This window comes from Carcharhinus amblyrhynchos, chromosome 5 (genome assembly GCF_965287045.1).
Source record: "Carcharhinus amblyrhynchos chromosome 5, sCarAmb.v2.hapA, whole genome shotgun sequence".
Classification (NCBI taxonomy): domain Eukaryota; kingdom Metazoa; phylum Chordata; class Chondrichthyes; order Carcharhiniformes; family Carcharhinidae; genus Carcharhinus; species Carcharhinus amblyrhynchos.
The window spans coordinates 125,779,482-125,798,575 of record NC_137328.1 but is presented as its reverse complement, the minus strand read 5'-3'; the positions used below and the strand labels follow the sequence as shown (position 1 = coordinate 125,798,575).

Genomic DNA, 19,094 nt, shown 5'->3' with positions numbered 1-19,094 from the left:
AGCGGGCAGTCAGTTGGCCGGTGCCCTCCGGCTGGCCCCACCTCCCTCCCACATGTGCCAGTTTGGCCCCGCCCCTGCTGGCTCCGCCCCCTCCCACGTGCCCGTCTGGCCCCGCCGCCTCCCATTGCGCCCGTCAGCCCAGGCCGCACCCCCACTCGCGAGAGCAGGCGGCGGTTCCGGTGCTGCGTGCGCCGCTGCTCTCTTCCCCCCCCCCTCCCGGGCCGGGATCGCGGGCAGCCAGAGAGGCGAGAGTCCGTGAACATGGCGGTCAGCAGCCGCGGCCGCTCCGTGAGGAGCCTCCGCATCCGAGGTGATGATAACACCCCTCAAAATTGACAAAAACAACCCGCGCTGAACATAAGCGAAGCTAAATCACCCCCCCCCTCCGCAACAACAACAGCGGCGCTCCGATCTTTCCCCGCAAATCTGTTGTTTGTTTATGGAAATAATGAGATGTATGTGGCTTACCCGCACTGACTGACCGTGTTGTTTTCTCTCTCTCTGTCTCTCTCTATGTGGACACATTCACGCAGGGCGGAATGACAGCGGGGAGGAGAACGTGCCGCTCGATCTGTCCCGAGGTAAGAGGCAGGCGGAGGGGAGGGGAGGGGAGCGGGGGGGCTGAAGCTAGCTGCCGGGCCGGGAGGGTGCAGTCATTAATCCCGGGGCAAAGTCATATCGCCCGGGCGGAGTGTGAGAAAAGGAAGGTATAAAGTTTGGAGTTGTTTGGAGAGGAGTTCGGTGGTGGGGGGCGTGGGCAGCAAGAGGAGGGCAGTCTCGCCCCCCCCCCCTTCCCCGATCTCGCTCTTCACTACTCTGCGGGAGGGAGGGCGCCGCGCGCTTGCTTTTCAAACACCAACGGCTCCCGAGCCGCGAGCTCCAGGGGAAGATACTATGGATTCCCGTCCCTGAAGCGGGGGAGGGGGGGAGTATACCATGAACTCCCATTCCGCGGGGGGGGGGGGGGACGACGGAGAGAGCATACCATGGATTCCCATTCTGGAGGGTGGGGGAAGTATACCATGGACTCCCATTCTTGGGGGGGCGGTGGGGGAGTGGAAGGGAGTATACCATGGACTCCCATTCTTGGGGGGAGTGGAAGGGAATGTACCATGGATTCCCATTCCGGGGGGGGGGGAGGTGGAGTATACCATGGATTCCCATTCGGCCGGTGGGGGGGGGAGAGTATACCATGGACTCCCATTCTGTGGGGGCTAATGGGGTTTACACCATGGACTCCTGTTCTTTGGGGGGCGGCGGGAGTTTATACCATGGACTCCCATTCTGCGGGGGTTGGTGGGGGTTTATACCATGGACTCTCATTCTTTGGGGGAGGGTGATGGGGTTTGTACCATGGACTCCCGTTCTTTGGGGGGCGGTGGGAGTTTATACCATGGACTCCCATTCTGCGGGGGTCGGTGGGGGTTTATACCATGGACTCCTACTCTGCGGGGGATGGTGGGAGTGTATACCATGGACTCCCATTCCGAAGGGGAGGCATATACCATAGACTCTCATTGAGAGGGGTATACCTTGGATTCCCATTTGGGGGCCGTATGCCATGGATTCCTGTTCAGGGGGGAGTATACCATGGACTCCCATTTCTGGGTGGAGGGGATACCATGGAAGGGTGGGAACATGGTGATGGGCAACAGGACTGGGGAGAGACAGCCAGCATCAGGGGAGATCGGATGGAGGAGTGGTTTGAGATTGAGAGTTCAAGAACACTAGAAATAGTAGCACATTTGGACATATGACCTTTCAACTCTGCTTTGCAATTCAATAAGACAGTTACGCTGGTAAGATGGGTATAGAGGGATATGGGCCAAACACCCTAGACAATTGAGACTAGCTGAGTGGTTAAAAAAAGGGGCTGCATGGACAAGTTGGGCCAAAGGGCCTTTTTCCATGTTGTAAACCTCTATGGCGTAACTCTATAATTAAATTGTAGCTGATGTTTGGATTCAACTCCATAGAAACAATAGTAGGCCATTTGTACCCTTGAGCCTGCTTTGCCTTTCAAAATAATCATGGATCATCTGACTGGTCTTAAATTCACTTTCCTTTTTGCCCCTTTACCCTTTGACTCCATTGTTGATCAAGAATCTGCCTAACTCGGTTTTGAGTGTATTCAATGTCTCCACTGGTCTGTGGGGAAAGGCATTCTAGTCATTAACAACCCTGAGAAAAATGTTCTAATCACCATCTTATTACTACTTGCACACTATACAGACAGCACTCCATTCAAAGGATATAGGAGAGGAGAGGGGGCAAAATATACTGTTGCAGTTACAGTAGGGTAAAGAGAAAGATCAGCTTAATACATGACAGATCCATTCAAAAGTCTGATGACAGCAGGGAAGAAGCTGTTCTTGAGTCGGTTGGCACGTGTTTTCAGACTCCTTTTTCCGGACAGTAGAAGGCTAGATCGTGTGCCCTAGTTCTCATCTCTCTGCAAAAGGAACTACTGTGCAGTGCGTTCTGGTCCCATTCGCTTATTTCCTCAGAGCAAAGTTCAGTCCATCCCAGCCTTAAATGTATTCAACAATAAAACATCTACAACCCTCTGGAGTAGTGAATTCCAAAGATTCACAACTCTTTGAAGCAATTTCTGCTCTTTTCAGTCTTAAGCGGGTATTTTGACCGTTTTGTGCCACTGATCGAGAGCCACTGCTCTGCTCCTCAATTGTTACCATCTGCAGCAGCATTTCGGGCAAGGGCTATCATTGCTCCACTGGTCTTCTCTTCGCGACCCTCTTTTTTTTTTGTAGTGTTATGTAAGAATATCAGAAATAGGAGCAGAAGTTGGTTCTTTGAGCCTGTGCTGCTATTCTTAAAAAACAAACCTGATCAATTTTGATTTCACCTTTGCGCACAAGAATCTCCATTTCAGTCTTGAGCATACTCATCGACTGAGCATCCACAGCTTTTTGGGTGGAAAACACCAAAGAATCTCAACCCTCTGAATGAAGAAATTTCTAGTTCTAAACATGCAGCCCATTATTCTGAGATGCAGCACCATGCTCTAGATTCTCTAATACCCTTATATCCCCTTCACTGTGTTGTCACATCTCGTGTGTGGTCCCTTCCATCCAGTGTACCCTAAGACCTGTTTTAATAGCCATTCAGAGCTAGAGCCATCCTATCCTTCACAGTTACCCCATTCTATGCAAACTGAGCGAGACCCTCTGTGTACCAAAATCATTTTTTATTTCCCATTAATGGTTATTTCAAACTGGACGAAATTTTCTAAATCACCTGCACTCAAATCATCCTCTGTCTACTTGTCAATTAATCTTCTCATGGTACTACTTTGCCAATAGACTTTGTTTCAGATCTGCTATGATGTCAGTGTGACATGCTGTCTAATGAAAGCCCATGCTAGCCAAGAAAAAAATTTGTGGAACTTCCATTGCCAAAGAGATACCTGTAGGGTGGGTCTCCCGGTGGCAGTGGGATGTTGCAGGGTGGGTCTCCCGGTGGCAGTGGGATGTTGCAGGGTGGGTCTCCCGGTGGCAGTGGCTACATACTCTGCCTCTATACTGGAGCCTGTTCTGTTTATTTGTTCTAAGGTGGAACCTTTGGCCTCTCGTATTAAGTGTCTATATGGACCCTGCTCCTACAACCAGTCACCAGTGCTTCCTTTAATTTTGCTCCATCTCTTGTTTCCCGGAGCCACCCCCGTACCTGCCAGCCTGCTTATGTAGCTTTCAGCGATTTGTTTATTTTTATGTGAAATGTACTTTCAGTTTTGAGGGAAGTGGATGCAGTTTCCATACTTGTCTTAATAAAGTTTATTGCCTTTTTCTCTATGGGTGGAGAGAGGAGGATGATGGGTGGATGTTTTTTTTAAGCGGCCACGTCCTGAGGGGAGGGACCGGCTTCAGTTCCAGCGGCCCCGCTTCTCAGTTGATTTATCTGGGCTGTGCCAGGGACGCGAGGCCGGGGCTCCCTACTCTGACTGTCGGCCTTGAATCAAAAGCGGGGAACCCAGTCCCTCTACCCTTTTTTGGTCATGAGGATGGTCAGTTCGTTGCGGTCTGTCATTTTCCGGCTCAGATGTTATTTTTGATGCTTCCTAGGTTGCAAGTAACAGCCGCTACTCAGTTCCTTCTTACCGCATAACAGGATTGCTATGTTTATGACCGTTTACGAACTGCTAGCAGGTCTGACTGAATGTCACCCATTTTGCAATAACCCCATCGTCCGACTGCTCATTGTTCGTATCTATAGTCACATATAAACGAAAGTTGAGGAAACGGGCTCCAGATCACTGTCATTTAGACATTTCTCCATTGCTATTTTCTGCAGTCTCTTAACTGTTAAACCATGTTTATAACACGGTGCTAGTTTTAAAATAAGGCAGAAGCAAGTATTTTGGAAATGCTGAAGAACATAGTTTTTGTTTACTACTGTACTACCTCTGCAGCAGGAGAATAACGAAAAAGTCGTCTTCCAATAGTTCTCATGCCATATACTGATTTCAGCATCAGGTGAAACAGCATCTGAAGTGCAAAGGCAGTTTCTTGTTTTATAAGAAATAAGAAATAGGAGCAGGAGTAGGCCATCTAGCCCCTCAAGAAACTGCTGGACCACGTAAAGCACTGGCCCTCTTGTTTCCATCTGATAAAACTGCTTATCAGCTTGCTTTTGCAGAAAAGGCAAAGGAGAATCCAAAGAGTTTCCACAAATACATTAAAAAGCAAAAGAGTAACTAGGGAGAGAGTAGGGTCTCTTAAGAGCAAACAAGGTAATCTTTGTGCAGATCCACAAGAGATGGGTGAGACCACAAATGAGTTTTCTCATCAGTATTGGAGCCAAGGAGCAGAACGTGGAATCGTTGTGGGTGGAGATTAGGAACAGCAAAGGGAGGAAGACGCTGGTGGGTGTCGTCTATAGGCCCCCGAATAATGATCTGGAGGTGGGGCGGGCTGTTAACGCGCAAATAAGTGCGGCTTGCAGGAATGGGACGGCCGTAGTTATGGGGGATTTCAATCTGCATGTTGATTGGTCAACCCATGTTGGACACGGTGGGCTCGAGGAGGAGTTCTTGGAATGCTGCCGGGATAATTTCCTTGAACAGTGTGTGTTGGAGCCGACGAGGGAGCGAGCTATCTTGGATCTGGTGCTCTGTAATGAGGCAGGTAGAATTAGGGACCTTGCGGTGAAGGATCCTCTTGGAGAGAGTGATCATTGTATGGTGGAGTTTCTGGTGCAGATGGAGGAGGAGAAAGTGGGTTCCCGGACACGCGTACTTTGTTTGAATAGAGGGGAGTACGGTAGGATGAGAGAAGAATTGGCGAATGTGGACTGGGGGAGTGCATTGGAGGGAGGGTCTGCTGAGGAGCAGTGGAGGATCTTTAAGGAGATCTTTCTTGGTGCTCAGCAGAAATTTATTCCGATGGTCAAAAATGACAGTAGGAGGAGAGGTAATAAGCCGTGGATAACGAAGGAGGTGAAGGAAAGTGTTAAATTAAAAGCGGAGGAATTTAGAGTAGCTAAGAGTAGTGGGCGAGAAGAGGATTGGGAGAGGTTTAAATGTCAACAAAGATTGACAAAGAAGCTGATAAAGGAGGGTAGGAGAAACTATGAAGCTGGGCTAGTGCTTAATATAAAAAAGGATAGCAAGAGTTTTTATAAATATATAAAAAGGAAGAGGCTGGCTAGGGTGAACGTTGGTCCCTTAGAGGATGAGAAGGGGGACCTAGTGGTAGGGGATGGGGATATGGCTAAGGTATTGAATAACTTTTTTGTTCCTGTCTTCACGGAGGAGGACGTGAATAATTTGCCGGGTGGTAGGACTGGAGGGTCTTAATGACATTACTGTTACTAGAGAGGCGGTGCTCGACAGACTGGAGGGGCTGATTGTGGACAAGTCCCCAGGACTGGATGGAATGCATCCGAGGGTTCTGAAAGAAATGGCGGAGGTTATAGTGGATGCATTGGTGGTTATTTTCCAGACGTCGCTGGATTCCGGGGAAGTGCCGGAGGATTGGAAAACGGCTAATGTTACGCCGTTGTTTAAGAAGGGTGCCAGGCAAAAGGCAGGGAATTATAGGCCGGTTAGTTTAACGTCTGTGGTAGGTAAAATGTTAGAATCTGTCATTAAGGAGGAAGTTGCGAGGCATCTTGAAGGGAATTGCTTGATAGAGCAGACGCAGCACGGTTTCATTAAAGGGAAGTCGTGTCTGACAAATTTACTGGAGTTCTATGAGGATGTGTCTAGGGCGGTGGATAGAGGAGAGCCGGTGGATGTGGTCTTTCTAGATTTTCAGAAGGCGTTTGACAAAGTACCTCATAAGAGGTTATTGCAGAAGGTCAGGGGACTTGGAGTTGGGGGTAGGGTGTTAGCGTGGATAGAGGATTGGTTGTCAAATAGGAGGCAGAGAGTGGGGGTCAACGGGTGCTATTCGGATTGGCGGATGGTGACTAGTGGAGTGCCCCAGGGGTCGGTGCTGGGGCCTCAGCTTTTTACCATTTATATAGATGATCTGGAGGAGGGAACCGAGTGTAGGGTGTCAAAATTTGCGGATGACACCAAGATTGGGGGAACGGCAAATTGTGCGGAGGGTGTGGAGAGTCTGCAGAAGGATCTAGATAGGCTGGGCGAATGGGCCAGGAAATGGCAAATGGAACTTAATGTTGGCAAGTGTGAGGTGGTCCACTTTGGTAGGAAGAATGGTAGGAAGGACTATTACTTACGGGGCGAAAAACTGCAGCAGGCGATGGTGCGGAGGGACCTCGGGGTCCTTGTGCATGAGTCGCAAAAACCCAGCTTGCAGGTGCAGCAGGTGGTCAGGAAGGCAAATGGGATGCTGGCCTTCATAGCGAGGGGGATTGAATATAAAAGTAGGGAGGTCTTGCTGCAGCTGTATAGGGCATTGGTGAGGCCGCAGCTGGAGTACTGTGTGCAGTTTTGGGCGCCGCACCTGCGCAAAGATATTTTGGCCTTGGAGGGAGTGCAGAAGAGGTTTACTAGGCTGATACCGGAGTTGAGGGGGTTGAGCTATGAGGAGAGGCTGAATAAACTAGGCTTGTACTCGTTGGAGTTTAGAAGAATGAGGGGAGATCTCATTGAGACGTATAAGATGATGAATGGGATGGATAGGATAGAGGTGGAGAGACTCTCCCCGCTCAGAAAAGACAGTAGGACTAGGGGGCACAGCCTCAAGATAAAGGGGGGGTGTTTTAGAACGGAGTTGAGGAGGAACTTCTTCACTCAAAGGGTGGTGAATCTCTGGAATTCTCTACCCGTTGAAGTGGTGGAGGCTGCCTCGCTAAATATTTTCAAGAAGCAGGTTGATGGGTTTTTGATAAGAGAGGGGATTAAGGGTTATGGGGAGAGGGCGGGAAAGTGGAACTGAGCCACGACAGATCAGCCATGATCTTATTGAATGGCGGGGCAGGCTCGAAGGGCTAGATGGCCTACTCCTGCTCCTATTTCTTATGTTCTTATTTATGTGCAATCCACTGGGATTGCAATGGGATCTTGATCAATTGGGCCAGTGGGCTGATGAATAACAGGTGGAATTTAACTTGGATAAATGCAAGGTGGTGCATTTTGGTAGATTGACTTACTAAGTTAATGGTTGGGCAGAGTTATAGAACAAAAATCTAGGGGGTACAGGTTCATAGCTGCTTGAAAGTGGAGTCACAGTTGGACAGGATAATGAAGAAGGCATACTTGGTTTCATTAGTCAGAACATTGGATACAGGACACCTTGTTGAAGTTGTACAAGACATAGGTAAGGCCACACTTGGAATACTGTGTACAATTCTGATCATCCTATTATAGAAAGGATATTATTAAACTAGAGAGTGCAGAAAAGATTTACTTCGATGCCACTGGGACTTGATGGTTTTGAGGTATGAGAGGAGACTGGACAACATCTCCATGATCGTCCTCAACACCGGTGCTCCACAAGGCTGTGTTCTCAGCCCCCATTTATACTCCCTACAAATCTGACTGTGATGCCAAATTTCCCTCCAATTCGATTTCAAGTTTGCTGACGATACCACTGTAGTAGGTCGGATCTCAAACATAGCACACGAATGAGATAAAGAATCTGGTGAACTGGTGCGGCAACAATAATCTTTCCCTCAATGTCAACAAAATGAAATAGATTGTTATCGACTTCAGGAAGTGTAAAGGAGAACATGCCCCTGTCTACGTCAACAGGGAAGAAATAGAAAAGGTCAAGTTTTTAGCCCACTCCTCTACTTTCTCAGAAGACTAAGAAAACTTGGCATGTCAGTTACTACTCTCCAACATTTACAGATGCACCATAGAAAGCATTCTTTCTTGTATCACAGCTTGGTATGGCTCTTGCTCTGCCCAAGACCGCGAGGAACTACAAAAGATTATGAATGTAACCCAATCCATTACGCAAACCAGCTTCCCATCCATTGACTTTGTGTACACTTGCCACAACTTGGCAAAACAGCCAGCATAATTAAGGATCCCATGCACCCAGGACATTCTCTCTTCCACTTTCTTCCTTTGGGGAAAAGGTACAAAAGTCTGAGGTTAGGTACCAACCGACTCAAGAACAGATTCTTCTCTGCTGCTGTCAGTCTTTTGAATGGATTTACCTTGCATTAAGTTGATCCTTTTCTACACTCTAGCTATGACTACATTTTGCACTCTCTCGTTTCCTTCTCTATGAATGGTATGTTTTGTCTGTATAACACATAAGAAACAATACTTTTCACTACATGCTAATACATGTGATAATAATAAATCAAAGCAGAATGGAACTTTTTTTCCTTAAACTGTAGGAGGCTTCGGGATGATGTTATAGAGATCTATAAAATAATGGGCATAGCTAAGGTAGATAGTCAACATTTTATCCAAGATAGGGAGTCTAAAACTAGAAGTCAGAGATTTGAGGTGAAAAGGAAGAGAAACATAAGAACATAAGAAATAGGAGCAGGAGTAGGCCATCTAGCCCTTCGAGCCTGCCCCGCCATTCAGTAAGATCATGGCTGATCTGTCGTGGCTCAGTTCCACATTCCCGCCCTCTCCCCATAAACCCTTAATCCCCTCTCTTATCAAAAACGCATCAACCCACGTCTTAAAAATATTTAGCGAGGCAGCCTCCACCACTTCAACAGGCAGAGAATTCCAGAGATTCACCACCCTTTGAGTGAAGAAGTTCCTCCTCAACTCCGTTCTAAACCGCCCCCCTTTATCTTGAGGCTGTGCCCCCTAGTCCTACTGTCTTTTTTGAGCGGGAAGAGTCTCTCCACCTCTATCCTATCCATCCCATTCATCATCTTATACGTCTCAGAGATCTCCCCTCATTCTTCTAAACTCCAACGAGTACAAGCCTAGTTTATTCAGCCTCTCCTCATAGCTCAACCCCCTCAACTCCGGTATCAGCCTAGTAAACCTCCTCTGCACTCCCTCCAAGGCCAAAATATCTTTGTGCAGGTGCAGCGCCCAAAACTGCACACAGTACTCCAGCTGCGGCCTCACCAATGCCCTATACAGCTGCAGCAAGACCTCCCTACTTTTATATTCAATCCCCCTCGCTATGAAGGCCAGCATCCCATTCGCCTTCCTGACCACCTGCTGCACCTGCAAGTTGGGTTTTTGTGACTCATGCACAAGGACCCCAAGGTCCCTCTGCACCGTCGCCTGCTGCAGTTTTTCGCCATGTAAGTAATAGTCCTTCCTACCATTCTTCCTACCAAAGTGGACCACCAAACAGAAGGTCCAGTGGGGCATTTTTTTCACCCAAAGGGCAGTAGTAGTGGCGGGTACAATTTTGTCTTTTAAAAAGCATTTAAACAGTTACCTGGGTAAGATGGGTGTGGAGGCATATGGATCAACCACGAGCAATTGGGACTAGCTTAGTGGTAAATAAAGGGTGGCATGAAGTTGGGCCGAAGGGCCTGTTTCCATGCTGTAAACCTCTGACATTTGGAAGGGTTTGTGGAGTTTAGCCTGATTTGAAAAAAATAATGTAATTGCATTTGAAGTAGTTCCATACTTATTCTATTTTAGAACAATGAAAGGTAATCTTCTTGAAAAGGACTGCACCTGCCGCACAGTCTTTTTTAACCCTTAAACGATGGACAAAGAATTGCGCATAGACTTCTTGTTAGTACAATAATATTTATTTATACACAATTATTAATAACCCACCCAATCAACAATAACTTCATCTTACAGAATATTAAAGTTCAAGTCCAAGAGTAGATCTGTTTCCATGCTGTAAACCTCTATGACTGTGACCTTGATTTAACTTTTGCAACTAAACAAGTACTCAGGCAGATATTGGCTTTTATCTATGTGCTGGTCTCTGTAGTCCTTTGGTCTGGTCTGATTCTCTGGCTCTGGCCTTCCTTCTTTCTTCGGTGGGGTGGCTCTTGTGCTGGTTGTTGCTGGCAATAGTCACCATTCATTGGGGAAGACAGAGCAGCACCCTTCATATTTCATAGATTTTCGGGCCATTGCCAATCAATCGATCAGGACTTGATCACCCTGATTGATAGGGTCCAATCAGCTGCTGCCTGATCTCTGAATGTGTACCAAATGGCCATGCCTATGGGTGCTGGAGGCACGTAGGTCACATACCTCCCTCCCAAATAAGGAGTTATGGTGCCCCTATGGTAAACAACCCAGTTTGACCAGAAAATGTCCTTTGTTCTGGAGATGGCCTATATTATGTGTATCCCAGCTTTTGCAGCTGCAGCCAGTTTTTCTCTGTCCAATTCCTTTTGAGGTTGCAGTCTGTCTGTTTCAGGGCTTGTCCAGTTATCCCAGCGTGCTCTTGCAAACCACCATCTTAGATGGCCCGTTAAGCCACAGTACTGAGGGGATTTGGCAAATACATGGAGAATGTTTACACTTATAGGAATGACTAGAACTAGGTGATAGTTTTAAGAATAAGTGGTTTACCATTTAAAACAATGATTAAGAAAATTTCTTTTCTCTGAGCATTGTTAGTATGTGGAATTCTGTTCCCCAGAAAGCAATGGAGATTGTGTCATTGAATTTAATTTAATTTTCACTGTATAGTAATGTGACAATAATAAATGAAAAGTATTGTTTCTTGTGCACTATACAGAGAAAGCATACCATACGTAGAGAAGGAGACGGTGCAGAATGTTGTGTTCCAGTCGTAGCTAGGGTGTAGAAAATGATCAACTTTATTTGACAAGGAGTTGAAGGTTATGGGGAGGGGGTGGAGGAAGTCGTAGACAGCAATGTGCAGGCCACATCTTTTGAATGGCACAGCAAGCTCGAGCAGCTGAATAACATACTCATATATATCCCTATGTAATGGTGGCACTGCTGTCTCACGTCTGTCCAACAGCACTAGGGGCCCAGGTTTGATACCCGTGTTCGATTCCTGGCTTGGGCCACTGTCTGTACAGAGTTTGCACGCTCTCCCTGTGTCTGTGTTCTTCCAGGTGCTCCGGTTCCTCCCACAGTCCGAAAGACGTGCTGGGTAGGTGAATTGGCCATTATAAATTCTCCCTCAGTGTACCTCAACAGGCATTGGAGTGTGGTGACGAGGGGATTTTCACAATAACTTCACTGCGGTGTTAATGTAAGCCTACTTGTGACTAAAATCTTCAAGATTTTAATTCAATTTTAAAGTTATTAATATCATTCTTGATTTCAAATGCTTCAAAACCTCTCTCTCTCTATTTCTACAATTTCCTTTGACGGTACGACTCTCCATTTCTTCAGTGCTTGTCCCTTAAACATCCATGATTAAATCACTCCACTTTAATTGTCAAGACCTTAAGTTCCGGAATTCTCTGCCCTCTCTCCCATTCCGATGAGCTGTGAGGAGGATGCACTGAGTTGATTTGGACAGACATATCCATGGCAGATGCAGTATAATGTGGATAAATGTGAGGTTGTCTACTTCTGTAGCAAAAATAAGCTGGCAAATTATTTGAATGGGTGTAAATTGAGGGAGGTGAATACTCAATGAGAACTTGCTGTCCTCATGCATCAGTTGCTGAAAGTAAGCGCACAGATACAGCAGGCAGGAAAGAAGGCAAATGTATGTTGGCCTTCATAGCGAGAGAATTTGAGTTTAAAGATAGGGATGTTTTACTGCAATGTTTAGGGCATTGGTGAGACCACACCTGGTATGCAATTTTTGTTGCCCTTATCTGAAGGAGGTTGCTCTTGCTGTAGAGGGAGTGCAGCAAAGATTTACCAGGCTGATTTCTGGGATGGCAGGACTGTCATAAGAGAGACTAAGTCAATTCAGATTACATTCATTGGAGATAGAAGACTGAGGGGGAATCTCATAGAAATTTATCACATTCTAACAGGATTAGACATGGTAGATTCAAAATAATGTTTCCGATGGTAGGAGAGTCCAGAACTAGGAGTCATAATTTGAGGATAAGGTGTAAAAGCATTTTAGAACTGAGGTAAGGAAAAATTTCTTCACCCATTGAGTGTGAACGTGTAGCATTCACTACCACGGAAAATAGTTGAGACCAAAATAGAACATAGAACATTACAGCGCAGAACAGGCCCTTCGGCCCACGAGGTTGCGCCGACCAATTAAGAGAAAAGCAATGACCCTCCAGCCTAAACCAATCCCTTTCCATCCATAAACCTATCCATGGACCTCTTAAACGCCCCCAAACTAGGCGCATCTACAACTGCAGCAGGCAGGGCATTCCATTCCCCCACCACCCTCTGGGTAAAGAACCTACCTCTGAACCGAGTGCAGACGGGCATAAGGTTGACAGGATTAAGGAAGTGAATGGGTGGCTCAGGGATTGGTGTGGGAGGAATGGGTTTGAATTTATGGGGCATTGGCACCAGTATTGGGGTAGGTGGGACCTGTTTGGGCGGGATGGGGTTGGTCTGAACCGTGCTGGGACCAGAGTGCTGGCGAATCGAGTAAAGAGGACTGTAGACAGGGCTTTAAACTAATTGGGGGGGGGGGGAGGGTGCGAGGGTAGGTGACGTTACGAGGTCTAAAGTTAAGGATAGGGTACAGGTAAGGGAAGAGGCCAAGGATGTCCCAATAATAGAGGGAGTAGGGGGCGTGAGTATGGTTGGTGGCATTACGGCAAATAGAGTCCAGGTGAAGGCTGGGATGAAAGCGCTTTATCTGAATGCACAAAGCTGTCGGAATAAAGTGGATGAGCTGGTGGCGCAGATCGACACAAATGGATACGATCTGGTGGCCATTACAGAGACGTGGCTGCAAGGTGACAGGGACTGGGAGCTGAATGTACAGGGCTATCAAGTGTTTAGGAAGGATAGGCAGGAGGGAAAAGGGGGGGGGCGTAGCTCTGATGATTAAGGATAGCATCAAGGCGGTAGCAAGGGATGATATTGGAGCCAAGGAGCAGAAAGTGGAATCATTGTGGGTGGAGATTAGGAACAGCAAAGGGAGGAAGACGCTGGTGGGTGTCGTCTATAGGCCCCCGAATAATGATCTGGAGGTGGGGCGGGCTGTTAACGCGCAAATAAGTGCGGCGTGCAGGAATGGGACGGCCGTAGTTATGGGGGATTTCAATCTGCATGTTGATTGGTCGACCCATGTTGGACGCGGTGGGCTCGAGGAGGAGTTCTTGGAATGCTGCTGGGATAGTTTCCTGGAACAGTGCGTGTTGGAGCCGACGAGGGAGAGAGCTATCTTGGATCTCGTGCTATGTAATGAGGCGGGTAGAATTAGGGACCTTGCGGTGAAGGATTCTCTTGGGGAGAGTGATCATTGTATGGTGGAGTTTCTGGTGCAGATGGAGGAGGAGAAAGTGGGTTCCCGGACACGCGTACTTTGTTTGAATAGAGGGGAGTACGGTAGGATGAGAGAAGAATTGGCGAATGTTGACTGGGGGAGCGCGTTGGAGGGAGGGTCTGCTGAGGAGCAGTGGAGGATCTTTAAGGAGATCTTTCTTGGTGCTCAGCAGAAATTTATTCCGATGGTCAAAAAGGACAGTAGGAGGAGAGGTAATAAGCCGTGGATAACGAAGGAGGTGAAGGAAAGTGTTAAATTAAAAGCGGAGGAATTTAGAGTAGCTAAGAGTAGTGGGCGAGAAGAGGATTGGGAGAGGTTTAAATGTCAACAAAGATTGACAAAGAAGTTGATAAAGAAGGGTAGGAGAAACTATGAAGCTGGGCTAGCGCTTAATATAAAAAAGGATAGCAAGAGTTTTTATAAATATATAAAAAGGAAGAGGCTGGCTAGGGTGAACGTTGGTCCTTTAGAGGATGAGAAAGGGGACCTAGTGGTAGGGGATGGGGATATGGCTAAGGTATTGAATAACTTTTTTGTTTCTGTCTTCACGGAGGAGGACGTGAATAATTTGCCGGGTGTTAGTGATGGAAAGGTGGTAGGACTGGAGGGTCTTAATGACATTACTGTTACTAGAGAGGCGGTGCTCGACAGACTGGAGGGGCTGATTGTGGACAAGTCCCCAGGACCGGATGGAATGCATCCGAGGGTTCTGAAAGAAATGGCGGAGGTGATAGTGGATGCATTGGTGGTTATTTTCCAGACGTCGCTGGATTCCAGGGAAGTGCCGGAAGATTGGAAAACGGCTAATGTTACGCCGTTGTTTAAGAAGGGTGCCAGGCAAAAGGCAGGGAATTATAGGCCGGTTAGTTTAACATCTGTGGTAGGTAAAATGTTAGAATCCGTCATTAAGGAGGAAATTGCGAGGCATCTTGAAGGCAATTGCTTGATAGAGCGGACGCAGCACGGTTTCATTAAAGGGAAGTCGTGTCTGACAAATTTACTGGAGTTCTATGAGGATGTGTCTAGGGCGGTGGATAGAGGAGAGCCGGTGGATGTGGTCTTTCTGGATTTTCAGAAGGTGTTTGACAAAGTACCTCACAAGAGGTTATTGCAGAAGGTCGAGGGACATGGAGTTGGGGGTAGGGTGTTAGCGTGGATAGAGGATTGGTTGTCAAATAGGAGGCAGAGAGTGGGGGTCAACGGGTGCTATTCGGATTGGCGGATGGTGACTAGTGGAGTGCCCCAGGGGTCGGTGCTGGGGCCTCAGCTTTTTACCATTTATATAGATGATCTGGAGGAGGGAACCGAGTGTAGGGTGTCGAAATTTGCGGATGACACCAAGATTGGGGGAACGGCAAATTGTGCGGAGGGTGTGGAGAGTCTGCAGAAGGATCTAGATAGGCTGGGCGAATGGGCCAGGAAATGGCAAATGGAATTTAATGTTGGCAAGTGTGAGGTGGTCCACTTTGGTAGGAAGAATGGTAGGAAGGACTATTACTTACGGGGCGAAAAACTGCAGCAGGCGATGGTGCAGAGGGACCTAGGGGTCCTTGTGCATGAGTCGCAAAAACCCAGCTTGCAGGTGCAGCAGGTGGTCAGGAAGGCGAATGGGATGCTGGCCTTCATAGCGAGGGGGATTGAATATAAAAGTAGGGAGGTCTTGCTGCAGCTGTATAGGGCATTGGTGAGGCCGCAGCTGGAGTAGTGTGTGCAGTTTTGGGCGCCGCACCTGCGCAAAGATATTTTGGCCTTGGAGGGAGTGCAGAGGAGGTTTACTAGGCTGATACCGGAGTTGAGGGGGTTGAGCTATGAGGAAAGGCTGAATAAACTGGGCTTGTACTCGGAGTTTAGAAGAATGAGGGGCGATCTCATTGAGACGTATAAGATGATGAATGGGATGGATAGGATAGAGGTGGAGAGACTCTTCCTGCTCAAAAAAGACAGTAGGACTAGGGGGCACAGCCTCAAGATAAAGGGGGGGCGGTTTAGAACGGAGTTGAGGAGGAACTTCTTCACTCAAAGGGTGGTGAATCTCTGGAATTCTCTGCCTGTTGAAGTGGTGGAGGCTGCCTCGCTAAATATTTTTAAGACGCGGGTTGATGGGTTTTTGATAAGAGAGGGGATTAAGGGTTATGGGGAGAGGGCGGGAAGGTGGAACTGAGCCACGACAGATCAGCCATGATCATATTGAATGGCGGGGCAGGCACGAAGGGCTAGATGGCCTACTCCTGCTCCTATTTCTTATGTTCTTATGTTCTCTGACATCCGTCCTATATCTACCACCCCTTAATTTAAAGCTATGTCCCCTCGTGCTAGCTTTCTCCATCCGAGGAAAAAGGCTATCACTGTCCACCCTATCTATACCTCTAATCATCTTGTATGTTTCAATAAGGTCTCCTCTTAGCCGCCTTCTTTCCAACAAAAACAACCTCGAATCCCTCAGTCTCTCCTCATAGGACCTTCCCTCCATACCAGGCAACATGCTGGTAAACCTCCTCTGCACCCTCTCCAATGCCTCCACATCCTTCCTATAATGTGGGGACCAGAACTGTACACAATACTCCAAGTGTGGCCGCACCGGAGTTTTGTACAGTTGCAACATGACATTGCGGCTCCTAAATTCAATCCCCCTACCAATAAACGCCAAGACACCGTATGCCTTCCTAACTACCTTACATAGAACATTACAGCGCAGAACAGGCCCTTCGGCCCACAATGTTGCGCCAACCAGTTAAAAAACAATGACCCACTAACCTAAACCAATCCCTTTTCGTCCATAAACCTATCCACGGATCTCTTAAACGCCCCCAAACTAGGCGCATTTACAACCGCAGCAGGCAGGGCATTCCAATCCCTCACCACCCTCTGGGTAAAGAACCTACCCCTGACATCCGTCCTATAACTACCCCCCCTTAATTTAAAGCCATGCCCCCTCGTGCTAGATTTCTCCATCCGAGGAAAAAGGCTATCACTGTCCACCCTATCTAAACCTCTAATCATCTTGATTTCCAACTTTCAGGGATCTATGCACGTATACACCTAGATCCCTCTGTTCGTCAACACTATTCAGAGTCCTACCGTTAGCCCTATACTCTACACATCTGTTATTCCTGCCAAAGTGAATTACCTCACACTTTTCCGCATTAAACTCCATCCGCCACCTCTCGGCCCAGCTCTGCAACTTGTCCAAGTCTCTCTGTAAACTATGATACCCCTCTTCACTATCTACCACTCCTCCGACTTTGTGTCATCAGCAAATTTACTAATCCATCCTTCTATACCCTCATCCAGATCATTTATAAAATTTACAAACAGCAGTGGCCCCAAAACAGATCCCTGAGGCACACCACTTGTAACCGAACTCCATGACGAATACTTCCCATCAACCACCACCCTCTGTCTTCTATCAGCTAGCCAATTCCTGATCCAATTAACTAAATCACCCTCAATCCCATACATCTGCATTTTCTGCAGAAGCCTTCCATGGTGAACCTTATCAAACGCCTTACTAAAGTCCATATATACCACGTCAACTGCCTTACCCCCATCCACCTCTTTGGTCACTTTTTCAAAAAACTCTAAGGCACGACCAACCTACCCTTCACAAAACCGTGCTGACTATCTCCAATCAATTCATTACTCTCTAAATAACTATAAATCCTATCCCTAATCATTTTTTCTAATACTTTGCCCACAACAGAAGTAAGACTCACTGGTCTATAATTCCTGGGGAAGTCTCTATGCCCCTTCTTAAACAATGGGACAACATTCGCTATCCTCCAGTCTTCTGGCACTATACCTGTGACCAACGATGACCTAAAGATCAGAGCCAGAGGCTCTGCAATCGCCTCTCTTGCCTCCCAGAGAATCCTAGGGTAAATCCCGTCCGGCCCAGGGGACTTATCTATTTTCAAACCCTCAAGAATATCTAGCACATCCTCCTTATCTACTGCAATACTATCCAGTTTACAACCCTGTAACCCAGTGTTCTCCACAACTACATTTACGTCTCCCTGCGTGAATACTGAAGGGAAATATTTGTTCAGTGCCTCTCCAATCTCTTCCGGTTCCACACATAACTTCCCACTGCTGTCTCTAACTGGCCCTAATCTTACCCTAACCAATCTTCTATTCTTAACATAATCTAAAGAAAGCCTTAGGATTCTCCTTAATCCTATCAGCCAGTCTTCTTGTGTCCTCTTTTAGCCCTTCTTAACTCCCTCTTTAACTCCCTTCTGGCTAATCTATAGCTTTCCAGTGCACTACCTGAGCCCTCAAGCCCCATCCTGACATAAGCCTCCTTTTTCCTTTTAACCAGCGAATCAACTTTTTTAGTGCACCATGGTTCCCTCGCTCGACCATTTCCTCCTTGCCTGACAGGGACATACTTATCAAGGACTCGCAGTAGCTGCTCCTTGAATAAACTCCACATTTCGGATGTTTCAAGCCCCTGTAGTTTCCTAGTCCAACCTATGCTCCCTAATTCTCTCCTAATAGCCTCATAATTACCCTTACCCCAGCTATAACTACTGCCCCGAGGTTCATGCCTATCCCTTTCCATCACTAAGGTGAACGTAACCGAATCGTGGTCACTATCACCAAAATGTTCACCAACTTCCAAGTCTAACACCTGGTCTGGCTCATTTCCCAGCACCAAATCCAATATAGCCTCACCTCTAGTTGGTCTATCTACATACTGAGTCAAAAAACCTTCCTGCACGCTTTGTGTAAAAACTGACCCCTCTAACGAGCTAGAGCTATAGCTATTCCAGTCAATATTAGTAATGTTATGTGATTTCAAGAAGGAATTAGATGTAGGTCTTGGGGCTCAAGGGTTATGGGGGGATGATGGGATCAGGTTATTGAATTTGAAGATCAGCTATGATAACAAATGGCAGAGCAGACTCGAAGGGTCAAATGGCCTACTCCTGCTTATGTTTCATATGTACGTTTCTATGTATGTTTTCATAAAACTCATTAAAACTGCCTTCATCTTTGGTTTCAAATTTTGTTAATGTTCTTATGAAGAACCTGAAGTATTTTACTATATTAGAAGGGTTTATGAATATATTGTTTTTGTAGTTTGTAATTGAAAAGTTAGCGAACTTGTTTATTAGAATCATCGAATGCCACAGTGCAGAAGGAGACCACTCGGCCCATTGAGTCTGCACCGATCACAGGCCCATCCCCAAACTCCTCACGTTTACCCTAGCTAGTCTTCCTGATACTAAGCGTTCATTTACCATGGCCAATCCACTTTTGTGGACTGTGGGAGGAAACCGGAGTGCCCGGAGGAAACCCATGCAGACGTAGGGAGAGCGTGCACACTCCACACAGTGACCCAAGCTGGGAATCAAACCC

The 19,094-nt window shown here is 47.1% G+C and overlaps 1 protein-coding gene across 1 annotated transcript in view; it reads left to right on the top strand.

Moving 5' to 3' along the window:
- Positions 1 to 229: 229 nt before the first annotated feature.
- rictora (RPTOR independent companion of MTOR, complex 2 a) overlaps positions 230 to 19,094 on the top strand; it is a 271,841-nt gene continuing 252,976 nt past the window's right edge. The window contains exons 1-2 of the mRNA XM_080189548.1: positions 230 to 310; positions 534 to 581. Coding sequence (XP_080045674.1) covers positions 262 to 310; positions 534 to 581 — 97 coding nt within the window. The 5' untranslated portion in view covers positions 230 to 261. The remainder of the gene's footprint in view (positions 311 to 533; positions 582 to 19,094) is intronic.